The 17,313-nt window shown below is 52.7% G+C and overlaps 2 protein-coding genes across 4 annotated transcripts; both read left to right on the plus strand.

The window, feature by feature from the left end:
• Nucleotides 1–1,556: 1,556 nt before the first annotated feature.
• Nucleotides 1,557–8,378, plus strand: LOC140604010 (ral guanine nucleotide dissociation stimulator-like). Its single transcript, XM_072774873.1, has 7 exons — nucleotides 1,557–1,746; nucleotides 2,233–2,340; nucleotides 5,773–5,957; nucleotides 6,293–6,486; nucleotides 6,635–6,921; nucleotides 7,699–7,914; nucleotides 8,271–8,378. The coding sequence occupies exons 1-7, from the start codon at nucleotides 1,609–1,611 to the stop codon at nucleotides 8,376–8,378; spliced, it is 1,236 nt and encodes a 411-aa protein (XP_072630974.1). The 5' UTR covers nucleotides 1,557–1,608.
• Nucleotides 8,379–8,963: 585 nt separating this feature from the next.
• On the plus strand, nucleotides 8,964–11,738 carry LOC140604011 (ral guanine nucleotide dissociation stimulator-like). 3 transcript variants are annotated; one of them, XM_072774874.1, is made up of 7 exons: nucleotides 8,964–9,466; nucleotides 9,704–9,775; nucleotides 9,893–9,958; nucleotides 10,197–10,271; nucleotides 10,817–10,849; nucleotides 11,203–11,324; nucleotides 11,514–11,738. In XM_072774874.1, exons 1-7 carry the CDS (start codon nucleotides 9,458–9,460, stop codon nucleotides 11,590–11,592), a joined length of 456 nt encoding a protein of 151 aa, XP_072630975.1. In that variant the 5' UTR covers nucleotides 8,964–9,457; the 3' UTR covers nucleotides 11,593–11,738. The 3 variants fall into 3 exon arrangements, with proteins under 3 accessions (XP_072630975.1, XP_072630977.1, XP_072630976.1); XM_072774876.1 differs by lacking the exon at nucleotides 9,893–9,958 and having other exon boundaries at nucleotides 8,964–9,473; XM_072774875.1 differs by lacking the exon at nucleotides 9,893–9,958.
• The last annotated feature ends 5,575 nt before the right edge of the window (nucleotides 11,739–17,313 follow it).

The following is a 17,313-nucleotide window of genomic DNA, read 5'->3' on the forward strand; positions in this document are numbered from 1 at the left end:
CAACAAAACAAGGAGTTGGTTCTTTGAAAAAATTAAGAACATAGATAAACCATGAGCCAGCCTTATTAAAAAGAAGAGAGAAAAGCCACGAATTAATGAAATCATGAATGACAAAGGAGAGATGACCACCAACACCAAGGAAACACAAACCATTTTAAAAAACATATCATGAGCAGCAATACACCAATAAATTAGACAATATAGAAGAAATAGACGCATTTCTGGGAAACCACAAACGACCAAAACTGGAACAGAAAGAAATAGAAAACCTGACAGGCCAATAACCAGGGAGGAAATTGAAGCCGTCATCAAAAACCTCCCAAGACACAAAAGTCCAAGGCCAGAGGGCTTCCCTGGGGAATTCTGTCAAACGTGAAAGGAGAAACCATACCTATTCTACTAAAGCCGTGCGGAATGATAGAAAGAGACGGGGTACTTCCAAACTCGTTCTCTGAGGCCAGCATCGCCTTGATTCCAAAACTAGACAACGAACCCAGCAGAAAGGAGAATTATAGACCCATATCCCCGATGAACATGGACGGAAACATTCTCAACAAGATACTAGCCAATAGGATCCAATGCGACATTAAGAGGATTGTTCACCATGACCAAGTGGGATTTATGCCCGGGATGCAAGGCTGGTTCAACACTCTAAAGCAATCAATGTGATTGGTCATATCAGCAAGAGAAAAAACAAGAACCATGGGATCTTCTCCATAGATGCAGAGAAAGCATTTGACAAAATACCGCCTCCATTCCTGATGAAAACTCTTCAGAGTGTAGGGACGGTGGGGACACTCCTTAACTCTTAAGAGCCATCTACCAAGAGCCCACAGCAAATATCATTCTCAATGGGGAAGCACTGGGAGCCTTTCCCCTAAGACCAGGAATGAGACAGGGATGTCCACTCTCACCACTGCTAGTCAACATAGTACTGGAAGTCCTAGCCTCAGACCCTGTCTGGCTCCTGGAGCGTTACCACCACATCGTGGTGCGCCCATCGAAATGAGGCCAGAGGAACCTGCTATTGTGATATTCCATTGCTGGAGCCCAGGCCTCTGCCAAGCGGTGCTCCATGGCTCATCCCACCCCTTCTGGTCAATCTTCCATCCGTATATCTGTGCTTCAGATACACTGGGTACCAGCCCACACGCCTTATAAATATCATGCATAGACCCCTGGTGATGTGCCTAGGAAGTAGATTCTAGGAGATTCCAGGCTGATCTCCACAGTGCAGGTTGGGAAACTGTGAACTATTTGAGAGACCCAGTGGGTTAGGTATGACGTAGCACTGAGAAAACTCAGAAATAAAGGTCTGAATTCAGCTCCGTGTCCTCACGGGTAGACCTCATTGCATGTTCAGTGGGTTGTGTCTATGGCATTTCTTGGCACATGATGTAAAGCTAAGGGGATGGCATGGGGTAAGCATTCATCTGCCAAGAAGGGGCTCTGGATAGGGCTGACTGGAGGAAGGGGCCCAGGTCCCAGTATCTTGAAAAAGTGATGTCACTTCCTTGGTGACAGGCCTGCAACTGATTTGGAACTCTGGTGACCAGGCACCTGCATTCCACAACCGCTCACTTTACTGGAGACGGTTGAGAGAACAAGATGTCCTCTTGCTGTTGTCCTACTTTGAGTTGCTCTGGGCTCTGGAGAGTCCAGAGTGAGAGATGTTCACGTAGCTGTCGACGTCAGCTCGGCCCTCTTCTCCGACGTTTCTGCTTATGTGGCAGGAGACCTCAACAGGTACAACAAGGCAACCTGGGGAGGCCACTGGAGAGCAGGCACACTGTGATCTCAGCTGAGCGGGCTCCCACCTCTGCCACCTCCTTGTGTGTGTGTCTGTGTGTTTATGCGTGTGTGAGTGTGTCTGGGTGTGTGTGTGTATGTGTGTGTGCGAGTGTAGAGGGGACCGAGGAGAGGAACATGCCCTTCTGGGCACAAACCAGCTGCCAGCTGTTGGCAGCCTGACACACCTTTGATGTTCAGACCCCAGGCCATAGCAGGCAGATGAGAAGGGGAGTCCTGGGGACCAAGCTCAACTCCCAGTATGGGAGTCATGAGCCCAAGAGCCTCTTTCATCTGGCTTCCTCCTTGCCAGATGTCTCCACAGCTGCCCCTCTGGCCTGAACAGGAGAACGTGGTTTCTAATGCAGGTGTCCCCTGGGGGTGATGTCGCGGGAGGACCCTAAGGTCTCTTGGCCCTGTATTTACGGGGCACTCTATTTGCAGAGCTGCACCCAGGAGGTCTTGGAAGAGATGGTCTCTGGCTTCAACTATTCCAGCTCCCTAGACAATGATCTGGTGCTCCCGACAAACAGGGATCGGTGCTGCTCTGAGGTAAGAAACGGAAGAGGGCTCACCCCAGAAATATGGCCCCCACACAAATGAGGAGAGAAAGCTGGGGCCCTCCCCTAGTGTGTCCACATGAGTGTCCCACAGGCCCAACCGCAGAGAGATCTGAACCTCTACGCCTAGCCTCCAGCTACGTGGGATGTGGGAGGACACTCTTCACCTGTGTTGGAGTGGTGCAGGATATAGTTCATGTTTTGAGGAATTGGAGGGCTTTGTTTTGTTTTGTTTTCCCAAAGCCATGAGGATCTTTGCATTCTACTTCTGTTTTTTTTTTTATAATAAAGTTGTTTTTATTGGTGTTCAGTTTGCCAACATACAGAATAACACCCAGTGCTCATCCGTCGAGTGCCCCCCTCAGTGACCGTCACCCACTCACCCACACCCCCTGCCCTCCTCCCCTTCCACCACCCCTAGCTCTTTTCCCAGAGTTAGGAGTCTTCGTGTTCTGTCTCCCTTTCTGATATTTCCCACACATTTCTTCTCCCTTCCCTTATATTCCCTTTCACTATTATTTATATTCCCCAAATGGATGAGAACATACACTGTTTGTCCTTCTCCGACTGACTTACTTCACTCAGCATAATACCCTCCAGTTCCATCCACGTCGAAGCAAATGATGGGTATTTGTCATTTCTAATGGCTGAGGAATATTCCATTGTATACATAAACCACAGCTTCTTTATCCATTCATCTTTCGATGGACACTGAGGCTCCTTCCACAGTTTGGCTATTGTGGACATTGTTGCTGTGAACATTAGGGTGCAAGTGTCCAGGCGTCTCACTGCATCTGTATCTTTGGGGTAAATCCCCGACACTGCAATTGCAGGGTCGTAGGGCAGGTCTGTTTTTAACTCTTTGAGGAACCTCCACACACTTTTCCAGAGTGGCGGCACCAGGTCACATTCCCACCAACAGTGTAAGAGGGTTCCCTTTTCTCCACATCCTCTCCAACATTTGTGGTTTCCTGCTTTGTGAATTTTCCCCATTCTCACTGGGGCGAGGTGGTATCTCATTGTGGCTTTGATTTGTATTTCCCTGATGGCAAGTGATGCAGAGCATTTTCTCATGTGCGTGTTGGCCACGTCTGTGTCTTCCTCTGTGAGATTTCTCTTCATGTCTTTTGCCCATTTCATGATTGGATTGTTTGTTTCTTTGCTGTTGAGTTGAATAAGTTCTTTATAGATCTAGGAAACTAGCCCTTGATCTGATACGTCATTTGCAAATCTCTTCTCCCACTCCGTAGGTTGTCTTTGAGTATTGTTGACTGTATCCTTTGCTGTGCAAAAGCTTCTTATCTTGATGAAGTCCCAATAGTTCACGTTTGCTTTTGTTTCTTTTGCCTTCGTGGATGTATCTTGCAAGAAGTTACTGTGGCCGAGTTCAAAAAGGGTGTTGCCTGTGTTCTCCTCTAGGATTTTGATGGAATCTTGTCTCACATTTAGATCTTTCATCCATTTTGAGTTCAATTTTGTGTCTGCTGCAAGAGAGTGGTCTAGTTTCATTCTTCTGCATGTGGATGTCCAATTTTCCCAGCACCATTTATTGAAGAGACTGTCTTTCTTCCAGTGGATCGTCTTTCCTCCTTATCGAATATTAGTTGACCGTAAAGTTCAGGGTCCACTTCTGGGTTCTCTATTCTGTTCCATTGATCTATGTGTCTGTTTCTGTGCCAGGACCACACTGTCTTGATGACCACAGCTTTGTAGTACACCCTGAAATCTGGCATTGTGATGCCCCCAGATATGGTTTTCTTTTTTAAAATTCCCCTGGCGATTCCCCTGTCTTTTCGGATTGCACACAAACCTTAAAATAATTTGTTCTAACTCTCTGAAGAAAGGCCACGGTATTTTGATAGGGATTGCATTAAACGTGTACATTGCCCTGGGTAACATGGACATTTTCACAATATCAATTCTGCCAATCCATGAGCATGGAATATTTTTCCATCTCTTTGTGTCGTCCTCTATTTCCTTCAGATGCGTTCTGTAGTTTTTAGGGTATAGATCCTTTACCTCTTTAGTTAGGTTTATTCCTAGGTATCTTATGCTTTTGGGTGCAATTGCAAATGGGATTGACTCCTTAAGTTCACTTTCTTCAGTCTCATTGGTAGTGTAGAGAAATGCCACTGATTTCTGGGCATTGATTTTGTACCCTGCCACGCTACCAAATTGCTGTACGAGTTCTAGCAATCTTGAGGTGGAGGCTTTTGGGTTTTCTATGTAGAGTATCTTCTGTCTTCTGTTTTTATTATTTCACCTACTAGTCCCAGATATGCTTTGGAGAAGCCAGCTCCACCGTCCCTGCCGACCTTCTCTGAGCCCTTCCAAATCATCACACTAAGGAGGGTGATTTAACACAAAAGCAAGGGCGGGATGAAGCCATCCTATATGTTTTCATATCGAATGTTTACATAGTTTCTCCCTATATGTTTCTCAATAACATGTCGTCTCTCAGAACACATCAGATCATTGTAGGCCCAACAGCTCATGAGCTGTATCCTGATAGATCTTCGTAGGCCTCCATCAATGGGGCCGTCTGCCACAGGCATTCAGACTCTCAAGGCCCTGGCCTTTGACCTAATGCCATTCTCTTGCCATCTCTGCGGTCCTGCAAGGAGCACCTTATGTGTCCCCACAGACTGTTTGGGTTGCTAGACCTGCCATAACCTGGAACCCCAGATGAGGGGGAAGGCCTCTGATGCCTCCTGGCACCAGTAGCTGGCTCTTTTTGGAATGATCCACCCAGGAACGCTTGGATGAGGTGCTCATCCAAGAGTTCAACTCCTCCATCTCCCCTGACAAGCAGAAGGGGATCAGGCCACCAACCACATCCATTAAAGGCCTGCAGTGAGAGCAGGCCCCCATTCATGGTCAATCCACACGCAGAGAGGATCAGGGCATGCCCAGAGCCTACTCTAGAAAAAACTGACACCCTTGGGCCCTGCAGGAGAAGGGAATTTTCCCTTGAGCCTTCCTCCTAGGTCAGGGACAGCCGAAGCCACATCCGCTTAAGGGAAACCCCATGCAGCCCACGCTCTGGTCTCTTCTCACCTGCGATGTATATGATCTTGAACAGCATTTGAGGGTCTAGGCCTCTGTGTTCTCGTGGCAGTTGGGATGTAACTGAAGACTCTGTGGCATCCTGGTCTTCGTAAGAGCTAGTAGTTGAGAGGAATGCTGTTGTTGCTCGGCTAACAGAACGTGTTGAAGTGGCCAATGCTTTACCATGTCTTCTCTAAAACCAGTGGTACTTTGAAGCCTCGAACCTTTTTCTGTGTGGGCACTCGAGTCCCTTGTCCTGTGCAACTTTCTGAGGGGTTGGGAGTCTGTGGGCGGGGCGCCAGACCTTGATCTTCCCAGTGGTTCCCGGTTTGGAGGCTGACTACAGTGCCCCTCCTTGTGTCTCTGGTGTGAAAAGCAATCAACCCTATCCGTGAGTGAGGCCAGGACCATGCTGACGCTCAGAGAAGGGAGAATGGATGATTTTCTACAGTCTTTGGTGCCATCCTTCCAGGACAGAAGCCTCATCATCAACCCAGTCCTTTCTTGTCTCTACCAAGTGTTCACCACAGCCCAACGAGTCCTGGGCCAGCAATTCTCTAGGTGAGTGACCACCCCATACACCACTGGGGCCAAGAACAGAAGCTTTGGCGAGCAGACCACTCACCAATCTGCCACAAACCTAAGCCCCAAATCCGGTGTGCGTGGAGGATGCAGTAGAGGAGGCCCTTGGCCATTGAGAAGAGAGAAGTAGAAACACCAGACTCAGACAGGTTTTCTGGATGACCAGGTCATCTACTGCAAGGCCAGCGACAGGGGGGTTGGAAGTCATGCTGAGGACATTCTCGGGGACCCCTACACAAAGAATGGTGCTATGCGAGTACCACATGGCATGAAAGGCCATGCTCTGATGCGGCTCCGCACCTGACTCTCCCCAGCACCCTCTCTCCCATCTCGGGGACCTGGCCTGACCGCAATCTGCAGGACACCTGGCCGTCCCTGCACCGGGCCTGCTTCGATGTACAGGAGTCCTGGGTGCAGGCAAACCTGTATGCCCTGTATTGCCATGCCCCCATTATCGTGATGCCACGGCAACTTCTGCAGCTCACGGAGGCAGACGCAGAGTCAGAGGGTAAGGGGGATTGCAAGCTGGGCAGACTATCTGGGATGGGGTTCAGGGGCTGCGTGTTTCTCTATCGGCCATGGACTCTGCCCTGTTTCTGGAAGGACATGGGGCAAGTCAGCCCTGTGGACAAACATTTCTCCTTATCCTGTCCCAGTGCCAGCTCCACGGCTCCTTCCGGCGTCTCCTCCGTCGGCTCCTCCAGACCTGAAACAAGAGCTGGTGCCTTCCTCACGCGTACCGGGTCCTGAACTGCAGTCAGTTCCACCACCAGCCTTCGTGGGGCCTGACACTCCTTCCCTAAGCACAAAGACGGAGCCACCTCCAGCCCCAGAGGCCACCTGCCACTGGGGAACCCCCGCGCACCAGCGGCATGAGGAGCAGCCTGGGCTCATGGCCTTCCCTCCCAAGCTGGTGGCAGAGCAGTTGACCTCCATAGACGCGGTGAGCAGCGGGGCGCCCAGGCCGGGGGGCCGGGGCAGGCTTGCTTCCTGCTGTCATCTGCCCCAGTCCTGCCTTTCCCTGATGTGCACTTGTGTGGTCGGGGTCCAGATCTCAGCTCCATCCCTTACCAACCACCTCACCCTGTCCAGTTCCTCAAACCCTTGCTCTCACTGTCCAGCTGCAGACTGTGGAGCTAGACCATGGGATGGACTGACCCAGAGTCCCTGTGTCGATTACATGAGCCAGAACTGATACGTAAAGGGGCAGGCCCTGGTCCTGGGCGGGCAGCGGGGGCAACTCACTGTGTGCGGCCGAGCCCACGACTCACCATGCACCTGCCTTGGAGGCCGAGCACCCCACACTTATTAGGCATCTAATGGAAACCGAAGTTCAGGGAGGCAGACAAATGTGTGGCTGTCCCCTACTCTGTGAGAATGTGCTGCTGAGAGGGGAGGAGGGCCAGGGCATGAACACTGGGAGGGGAAGATGCCCCCTGAGGATCCCCCTTAAACTGCCACCTGTAACTTGAAGTTAGTGGGGATGATCAGGGTACAGAGGCCCTCCTGCCCCCCTACCACCCCCTGGCAGTACCTGCTCCTCGTTCATCCTGCACTGGGCTCCCTCAGGGAAGAGCAATGGAGGGCAGTCCTGGGACTCTAACTGGGTCAGGCCACTTTCTGTGCTGGCTGAGCCCCGGCTCTGACAGGGGACCCCTATGTAGGACATGAATCCTGCATGTGCAATGGCTGTGTGAGCGAGCGTCCCCCTATTCTCTAGGATCTTTTCAAGAAGGTGCAGCCCCAACAGTGCCTGGGCTCCATCTGGTCCAAGAGAAATGAGCCTGGATATGAGCACCGGACATGCACAGTCAGTGCCACCGTCACCCAGTTCAACAACGTGGCCAACTGCGTCATCACCACCTGCCTTGGCAACGCACGCATGACGGCCCGGGACAGGGCGGAGGTGGTGGAGCACTGGATCAAGGTGGCCAAGGTCAGCCTACGGGAGGCCCGGCTGACCTGCTCTTCTGAGCCTGGCAACTGCTCTTCCCTTGATCATTCCTCAAGGCTGAAGTCTCTGCTCTGAGTTCTTCTTCCCGGGAACATGCTGCCCATCCCTTGCATGGCCTGATGTTGGGATGCTCAGTTCCCACATGACTCTTTCCTTGGAGGGAAGGGAAATGCCGCCTCTCCCCAGCAGGGCTCCTCGGGGGGTCCTCCATGCGCCCTTCTGTAGGCCCCTGCACATCCGTCTCATGCAGGAGAGGAGACTGACACTGAGCAGAGTGCAGCTCTCCAGCAGACAGGGCTCCTGCTGGCCACCTGACAGCTCATGCTCTTCCTCCCCAGGCCTGCCGAACCTTACGGAACTACTCCTCCCTGCACGCCATCCTCTCGGCTCTGCAGAGTGTCTCAATTCACCGCCTGAAGAACACATGGGCCAAAGTTTCCAGGTGAGGGGTCCTTGCTCCAGAAGGACCATGAACGATGAGAGATGTCCCATAGGCCTGTCCTTTCTGGCTTCCTCGGTCACCCTGGACTTCCTAGGAGGCAGGAATCCATGACAACAGGATGTGGGTGGGCAGGCGGGCAGGGGATTTTCTCAGGCTTCCTGGCCAAGAGGCCACCATGCCTCCAAAGGTCCCCATTTGGGGAGTCTGGGCTGAGCTGAGGTACAAGGTTTTGGATGTGAACATGACAGCAACTAGAGTCTCTTCGCAATTGAAACCAAAACTGACCAAAGCAGAGCTGTTCAATTAATAGGGCATCGGATGCACCGGATGACCCTCCAAAGAGCTCCCTCCCGTGTCCTTCAACGACCTGAGTGCTCAGAGGAACCCAAGGAAACCCTGATCCAGCAGTTGAACTCCTTCGAGGTCTCAGATCACAGGGTCTGCCCTCAACCCGACCCTAGTGTTCCAACATCCGTCCTGCCTTCTTTCTCTCTCCTCAGGAAGAAGATTCAAGCATTTGAAAAACTGTGCTCCCAGGACAATCCCCAGAGCAGGAACCTGCTTCTCAAGGTAGTATGGGAGGTGTTGGGATAGAAAGAGAGGCGGCGTGGGAGCAACGGTGTCCTACGTGACTGAATTAGGGACTGGCCCGGAGCATTCCTTCGGCGAGTGAAGCCTTTGGCATGAACGTGGACGCAGCCTGGGGTGAAAATCCACCAGGGGTGGAAAAGCAGCTGCTGCTCAACCAGGATCCCTGAGCTGGACCCTCGCGCTCCCTGTCGCCAGCCGGTCCCGATGGGGGCCTCTCCCGAACTGGAGAGCCCAGAGGACAGGCCTGCGCCCAGCGAGGGGTTTGAATGGGATGAGGGCCCCAACGGGGATGGTAGGAATAGGACCCTGGGTCCTCGGGAGACCGAGGGAGGGAGCTGGAATTCGCCCCTTTCCCAGTGAGGAACCAGGCTCAGGGAGGCCAGGCTGCAAGCTCCAGGTCACACAGGGAGTGAATGCTGGAGCTGAGGTTGTTCTGGAATCCCTCACGGGAGGCTGAAGGAGGACGTCGCGGCTACCCTCTGCTTCTGGTCGATGTCCAGGGTGTGAGGTCAAAGATGGGTGGTGGAAGGGGAGGTGGGCGGGGTGTGGGGGCGCCTGGGTGACGGGCACTGGGAGGGGCACCTGATGGCATGAGCACTGGGTGTTATTCTATATGTTGGCAAAATGAACAGCATTAGAAATAAATATATACATAAAAAGAAAAGAAAAAAGAAAGTTCGGTGGGAGTAGTGGCCCGAGGTGATCACGGTCTTGAGGAACTTGTCCTTGGCCCTACAGGACCGGCCGGCTAAGCTTGGAGCCCTGGGGATCAACATGCAGACAGCATGGAAGAGGCGGCAGCAGCAGCAGGTGAGCGAGCCCCGGATCCGTGGCCTCGAGCCCAGAGGAGAGGGTTCTCCCCGGAGAGCTGGAAGGCCCCAAATCAAGGCAGGTGGGGCCGTCCAACTCCAGCTCTGCCTCCCGTAGCCACAGCTTCGACAACCCTTCTTTCGAGGTGACCCGGAGGAGGGTCTATACAGCTGGAAACAATGTGTCAGTGGTGGCAGGGCCCGGAGCACCTACACCCCGATGTCCTACAGCTCGCCCTTGATGCGCTTAGGAGGACTCTGGTGTTGTGGGAGGGTGAGGGGGGGAGCCCAGGGGAGGCCCCAAGGGTCCTGGTGTGCACCACGTGGGAGCTGGGGCGGGCGGGCCGGGGTGCTGACCTGTCCCAGGGAGGGACCCCGGGGACCCGAGAGCAGGGCCTCATTCCTTCCCCGCCCCGACACAGGGTGTCGTCCCCTTCCTGGGCTCCTTCCTCACCGAGCTCTTCATGCTGGATACTGCCATGGAGGAGTACCTGGAGGTGCGTGGGCCCGGGGCTGGGACGGGGGGCCAGAGTCCTGATGTGGGGGAGCACAGGGCCCCTGAGCCGAGCCCCGAGCTCTCCGTCCTTGGCAAGTCTCCCCTCCTGAAAGGCTCCCCGCTGCCCTGGGAGCGCGGGTCCAGGGCCCAGGGCTGGGAGGAGTGAGGGAGGCTGCACCTAGGTCACGGGTCCCGAGATCGAGTGTGCGGCCCGAATGCCAAGCGGCCGAGGTCAGGCTGGGTGGGCCTCAGCCTGTGGGGGCCGAGTGACGTCAGGGTCCCCGGCCTGAGCGGCCCTTAGCGAGCCTCGCATCTCCTGCCCACCTGAGGCTTTGGCCTCCCCTCCTGTGCTCCGGGACGCCAGATCCGCTCCCTCCCCGCCAGGTCTCCTTTCCCTGGACCCGGGGCCTGGCCTGGATCGCAGGCCTGTCACCGGGGTGTCCTGGCCCCTGTGTGCCTGGCCCTAGGGCGTGAGTGGGGGTGGGTAGCGGCACCCAGTAGCACCCGAGGCCTCTCCCCGATGGACTGTGCTTGTCTGCTTTCCAGGGCAATGAGGTCAACCACCGGAAGAAGAACAAGGTGAGGCTCTCTCTGAGCTCCCGCACGGAGGGGGAGGCTGGGGCTGTCAGAGGGGTCCCCGGGAGCACCACGCCGGGCCTCCATCCCCTCATTGTCACATTGTGGGGGACGGTTCCCTGAGAAAGGGAAAGTCCCCGCAGTTGGCCAGGCCAGAGGCGCGGCCATCAGGGACACCTGGCCAGGGCTGGGCCGGGTGGGCTCCCCTCTGAGAACCAGCTGGGACGGGAGGAGTGTGCAGGATGGGGGGTCGCCACGTGTCAGAGACCAGCCCCGGGCCCCTGTCCCCGGGCGCAGCCCCCGAAGGCCTCGCCGCCCCCAGGCTCCTCATGCCCCCGTCCTCTCTCCGGGCCCAGGAGTACCGAGTCCTGACCGAGATCCTGCTGCTCCAGGTGGCCGCGGATCGGTACCGCATCGAGCCCGAGCAGCCGTTCCGGGCCTGGTTCCAGTCTGGGACGTGGCTCAGCGAGGAGGAGAGGTGAGGCCCCCAGGGCTGAGGGCGGGAGGGCGGCCTGCTCAGGGGCCCCTCAGGGATCCTTCTCCTTTGGCTCCCGGGGCGGCCTCCAGCCCTGCTGCTGGGGCTCCAGGCTCCAGCTCCTTGGAAATCCCAGGGGAGACTCCGGACCTGAAGCTCCTGCTCAACTCACACGTGTCCCTCTGTCCTCAGCTACACCCTGTCCTGCCAGCTGGAGCCCCGAGCCGGCCACCAGACAGGAGGAGCCGGCCGCAGTCACCCTCAGGCCTGAGCCGAGGTGCAGGGGCCTCAAGGGGACGGGGCCCGTCTGTGCGACACCACTTCCTCCCGCCTCTTCTATTGGGAGGATGATATGTCATGGTCTTAACTCATAAATGGAAGATTTCAATGTTGTGATATTAAAGCCGCTTTACTGTCCAGGAGTCGTTTGGGTCTTTTGCTTCCTGTTGGAATCTAAGAGAATCAAAAGGTCTCATAGTCATTTTCTATCTTTTCCATCCAGATATTGTTTTCTTTATCGACGAGGGACAGACAGAGGCGGGCTCCGTGTGGGGGGTCGGTCATGGTCCTGAAACCCAGGGCTCCAGGGTCAGGATCTGAGACAGAGGCAGAGGCCCCGACACTGAGCCACCAGGCGACCCTCTTGTGCTCATTTTATAAGAGAAATCTTACAGAGTCCCCAGCTCCTGTATGTGGGAAGAAGTAGAGGATCCAGCCTCCTCCCAGCTCCTGAAGTGCATCCCCAGGCCCCCTTCCCCAGAGGACAGTGTCAGGAACTTGGGCAGACAGCAGAGACACCCCTCAGAGCTGCTGATATTCAGAGGGTGCAGGGACTTCCCCAGGAACAGCAACACCCCTGACCTGGGGGTCCTGAAGGGGACCGCCCGCCAGGACCCTCTCCTGCCCAGGACAGGGGCTCCCTTTGTACACTTTCAAGGAAGGAGGACTTTGTCTTGCCACTTCTTCTGATGTGGATTCTTTTGGCTTGGGTTTCGGGTTTGCCATTCCCATTATTCGGAGCGTGGAGTCGTCTAGGTCAACCTCTGCAATTGCATCAACACCAAAGTGGGCACACACGTAAAGAGACCCTGTGCTGCACATGGACGGCATGAGGCCAGGGGAAGATCATTAGTGGATGACCTCAGGGCAGGCACGGCTTCCATCCTCAGTCTCGCTCTCGGGTTCCAACTTCACCCCTGACCAAGCCTGGAATCCTCCTGGGTCCTTGACCGTGATCTCTGACGTCCTTTTCCCTCTTGGTGTGCATGAGGGGGAGAGATATTTGTGTACATGAAGGCCACACCTGGGCCAGGTTCCATGAACTCCTGTGCTGACTCCTGAGCTAAGATCTCCTGCCTCCCTGTACCTCCCTGGGCAGCTCTCTTGAAAGCAGCAATTCCCTGATGGCCCCAGTTTCTTGGTCGAGGGCCTAGTGGCCGCTCTTCCCTGCTTGGACCTGATGGGTCAGACATCGGCTCCCCCTTGCCAGAATAATGGTTCGGCCGCAGAAACCCACACAATCTCCCTGCGAGACAGGTCTTTGTTGTTCTGATGTCCGTGGTCCCAGACATTCAGCAGCTTGCACACTCAGGCTCAGTGTACACACTTAGACTGTCTTGTCTGGAATCGCTAACTGAGCCTGACCCCTTAGGTCTTATACTTCGGTTATGTCATGGGGGCTCATGAGCCTTTGCTGTCTGGATCGTTGATAGATGATGAATGAGAGAGGAGCATTCAGGGACTTCCGTGAGGGCAATGCCACCAAGCTGATGACCTGAAGGATCAAATGGCAATAAATATATTCCTATCAATTACCATACGAATGGGGCAGGGGGCAAGGGGGTGGAAGAAGAGGGTCTGCAGGTCACCTGCCCCCCCCAACTTACCTAGATAACTTTAGCATCATCCTGAAAACCTATGAATTCGGCCTGAGATTTAAATAGAGAGTAGCTGGAAGGCCGCAGTGAGAAGATTTGGCGCTTCTCTGAAGGTCGGAAGATGGGGAAAAAGTAAACAAATAAAAAAGCCAACAAGGGGAGGCCCCCCGAAGAACCAGGCTGAGGCTCCAGGGCGAGGCCCCCAGGGCAGGAGAGCCCCCCCGCCCCCGAGGAGCATGAGTTCCAATGAGTTTGGCAGGATCCCAGGAGGGTGGGGAGGCCCTCAGGCTCCCGGGGGCACTAACAGAGCACCTGCGCCCAGGGGGAGCCCCCACCCCGCGGCCAAGATGCCTAAAGGGCTGCAGGGGGCCCCAGGGCCCCGAGTGCGGATTCCAGCAACGCAGGTCCCAGCGCCCAGGGTACTAGGGGCACAGCCCAGGACCTGGCTTCCACCCGGGACAGGCAAAGCCCAAAGGCCCAGGAGAGGAGGATGTTCCTGCCCAGGGGGATCCAAGTTGTGCAGGTCCACGGCCCTGCCCCCGGAGCATCCAGGCCCCTGGAGACTGGGAGCTGAGGTAGCTACTGCGGGAGCTGACTCCAGGGCTGGGGAGCCGGCTGCCGCCACAGTGGTTCCTCCTGGGGTCACCTTGTACCTGGGATGAGCAGGGACCTCACAGGATGAACAGCTCCCACTTTGCTGTGCACCTGGCAGGGGCCTGCGCAGCTCCCCCAGGTTCTCATTCCTTAGAAACAGCACAGCAGGACCTGCCACCAGAAGACCACCTAGAAGGACAGCAGAAAAGCCTGTTATTGCCCAAACAGCACTGCAAAGGTCCAGGGGAAGTCGAGGGGGTTACAGTACATAGATTCAGAGGATACGCCCCCTGGCTTTTGGTTTTCTGTTTGCTTCCCCTCCGTTTTTTCTCTTCTCCTCCACGTCCTCCTCCTCTTCCTCCCCCTCCTCCTCCTCCCTCTTCTTCTTCTTTCCTTTTTTTCTGCTCTTTTCTCCTTTTCCCAATACAACTTGTTTCTGGCCACTCTGCACTGAGCAAAATGACTGAAGGAAAAACTAACCTCAAAAGTGAGACTCAGGAACATTCCTCTTTCTCACTGAGTTACAGAATTTGGATTACAATTCAACGTCAGAAAGCCAATTCAGAAGCACAATTATAAAGCTACTGGTGTCTCTAGAAAAAAGCGTAAAGGATTCAAGAGACTTCATGACTGCAGATTTTAGAGGTCACCAGGCAGAAATTAGAAATCAGTTAAATGAGATGCAATCCAAACTAGAGGTCCTAAAGACGAGGGTTCATGAGGTAGAAGAACGAGTGAGAGACATAGAAGACAAGTTGAAGGCAAAGAGGGAAACTGAGGAAAAAAAGATAAAAACATTTAAAAGATCATGAGGATCGGTGAAGGGAAAAAAATGACAGCCTCAGAAGGAAAAATCTCCATTTCCTTGGGGTTCCCGAGGGCGCCGCAAGGGACAGAGGTCCAGACATGCATTTGAACAAATCATAGCTCAGAACTTTCCTCACTTGGGAAGGGAAACAGGCATTCAGATCCAGGAAATGGAGAGATTCCCCCCCAAAAGGAATAAAAACCAGTCAACACCTCGACATTGAATACTGAAACTTGCAAATTCCAAAGAGAAAGAGAAGATACTTAAAGCAGCAAGAGACAAGAGATCTCTGACTTTTATGGGTAGAAATATGAGATTAACAGCAGACCTCTCCAGAGAGACCTGACAGGCCAGAAAGGGCCGGCAGGATGCATTCAGGATCCTAAATGAGATGAACCTGCAGCCGAGATTACTAAATCCAGCACGGCTCTCATCCAGAATAGAAGGAGAGATCAAGAGCTTCCAAGATAGGCAGGAACTGAAAGAATATGTGACCACCAAGCCGGCTCTGCAAGAAATACAAAGGGGGACTCTGTAATAGAAAGAGGAGGTCCAAGGAAACAATCCACAAAAACAGGGACTGCATAGGTATCATGATGACACTAAATTCCTATCTTTCAATACTAACTCTGAACGGGAATGGACTTAATGAGCCCATCAAAAGGTGCAGGGTTTCAGACTGGATGAAAAAGCAAGACCTACCTATTTGCTGTCTACAAGAGACTCATTTCATTTTTATTTTTTTAAGATTGATTGATTGATGATGGACATAGAGAGAGAGAGAGAGGCAGAGACACAGGAGGAGAGAGAAGCAGGCTCCAGGCCAGGAGCCGGACGTGGGACTCGATCCCGGGAATCCAGGATCGCGCCCTAGGCCAAAGGCAGGTGCCAAACTGCTGAGCCACCCAGGGATCCATGAGACTCATTTGGGGCAAACACCTACAGCCTGAAAATGAATGGGTGAAGAACCATGTACCATTCAAATGGTCCTCAAAAGTAAGCAGGGGTAGCCATCCTTATATCAGATAAACTAAAGTTTAACCCCAAGACTGTAGGAAGAGATGAAGAGGGACACTATATCATACTTAAAGGATCGACCCAACAAGGAGACCTAACAATCATCAATATTTATGCCCCGAATGTGGGTGCTGCCAAGTATATCAGCCAGTTAGTAACCAAAGTTAAGACATACTGAGATAACGATACACTTACTCTTGGTGACTTGAATGTAGCGCTTTCTACGATCCACAGATCTTGTAAGCACAACATCTCCAAAGAAACCAGAGCTTTAAATGATAGACCGGACGAGATGGATTTCACAGATATTTGCAGAAATTTACATCAGACTAACTGAATACACATTTTTCTCAACTGCGCATGGAACTTTCTCCAGAATAGACCACATACTGGGTCACAAATCAGGCCTGAACCGATACCAAAAGATTGGGATCGTCCCCTGCCTATTTTGGCACCATAATGCTTTGAAATTAGAACTAAATCACAAGAAGAAGTTTGGAAGGATTTCAAACACGTGGAGGTTAAGGACCATCCTGCTGAAAGATGGAAGGCTCAAGCAGGAAATTGGAGAAGAACTAAAAAGATTCACGGAAGCCAATGAGAATGAAGATACAACCGGTCACAATCTTTGGGATACAGCAAAAGCAGCCTGAGGGGCAAATACATCGCAATGCAAGCATCCATCCAAAAACTGGAAAGCACTCAAGTACAAAAGCTAACCTTGCATGGAAAGGAGCTGGAGACAAAAAAGCAAATAGAAACTACACCCAGCAGAAGAAGAGTGTTAATAAAGATTCGAGCAGAACTTAATGAAATAGAGACCAGAAGACCTGTGGAACAGATCAACAAAACAAGGAGTTGGTTCTTTGAAAAAATTAAGAACATAGATAAACCATGAGCCAGCCTTATTAAAAAGAAGAGAGAAAAGCCACGAATTAATGAAATCATGAATGACAAAGGAGAGATGACCACCAACACCAAGGAAACACAAACCATTTTAAAAAACATATCATGAGCAGCAATACACCAATAAATTAGACAATATAGAAGAAATAGACGCATTTCTGGGAAACCACAAACGACCAAAACTGGAACAGAAAGAAATAGAAAACCTGACAGGCCAATAACCAGGGAGGAAATTGAAGCCGTCATCAAAAACCTCCCAAGACACAAAAGTCCAAGGCCAGAGGGCTTCCCTGGGGAATTCTGTCAAACGTGAAAGGAGAAACCATACCTATTCTACTAAAGCCGTGCGGAATGATAGAAAGAGACGGGGTACTTCCAAACTCGTTCTCTGAGGCCAGCATCGCCTTGATTCCAAAACTAGACAACGAACCCAGCAGAAAGGAGAATTATAGACCCATATCCCCGATGAACATGGACGGAAACATTCTCAACAAGATACTAGCCAATAGGATCCAATGCGACATTAAGAGGATTGTTCACCATGACCAAGTGGGATTTATGCCCGGGATGCAAGGCTGGTTCAACACTCTAAAGCAATCAATGTGATTGGTCATATCAGCAAGAGAAAAAACAAGAACCATGGGATCTTCTCCATAGATGCAGAGAAAGCATTTGACAAAATACCGCCTCCATTCCTGATGAAAACTCTTCAGAGTGTAGGGACGGTGGGGACACTCCTTAACTCTTAAGAGCCATCTACCAAGAGCCCACAGCAAATATCATTCTCAAT

This window comes from Canis lupus, chromosome 14 (genome assembly GCF_048164855.1).
Source record: "Canis lupus baileyi chromosome 14, mCanLup2.hap1, whole genome shotgun sequence".
NCBI lineage: Eukaryota > Metazoa > Chordata > Mammalia > Carnivora > Canidae > Canis > Canis lupus.

Bases quoted from the DNA above. Each gene is read 5' to 3' on its own strand.
- LOC140604010 (XM_072774873.1), top strand. From the start codon at position 1,609: ATGTCCTCTTGCTGTTGTCCTACTTTGAGTTGCTCTGGGCTCTGGAGA. The intron at 1,747-2,232 runs GTACAACAAGGC...CTCTATTTGCAG, and splicing joins GTGGCAGGAGACCTCAACAG to AGCTGCACCCAGGAGGTCTT. The intron at 2,341-5,772 runs GTAAGAAACGGA...TGGTGTGAAAAG, and splicing joins GGGATCGGTGCTGCTCTGAG to CAATCAACCCTATCCGTGAG.
- LOC140604011 (XM_072774874.1), top strand. The intron at 9,776-9,892 runs GTGAGCGAGCCC...TGCCTCCCGTAG, and splicing joins AGAGGCGGCAGCAGCAGCAG to CCACAGCTTCGACAACCCTT. The intron at 11,325-11,513 runs GTGAGGCCCCCA...CTCTGTCCTCAG, and splicing joins TGGCTCAGCGAGGAGGAGAG to CTACACCCTGTCCTGCCAGC.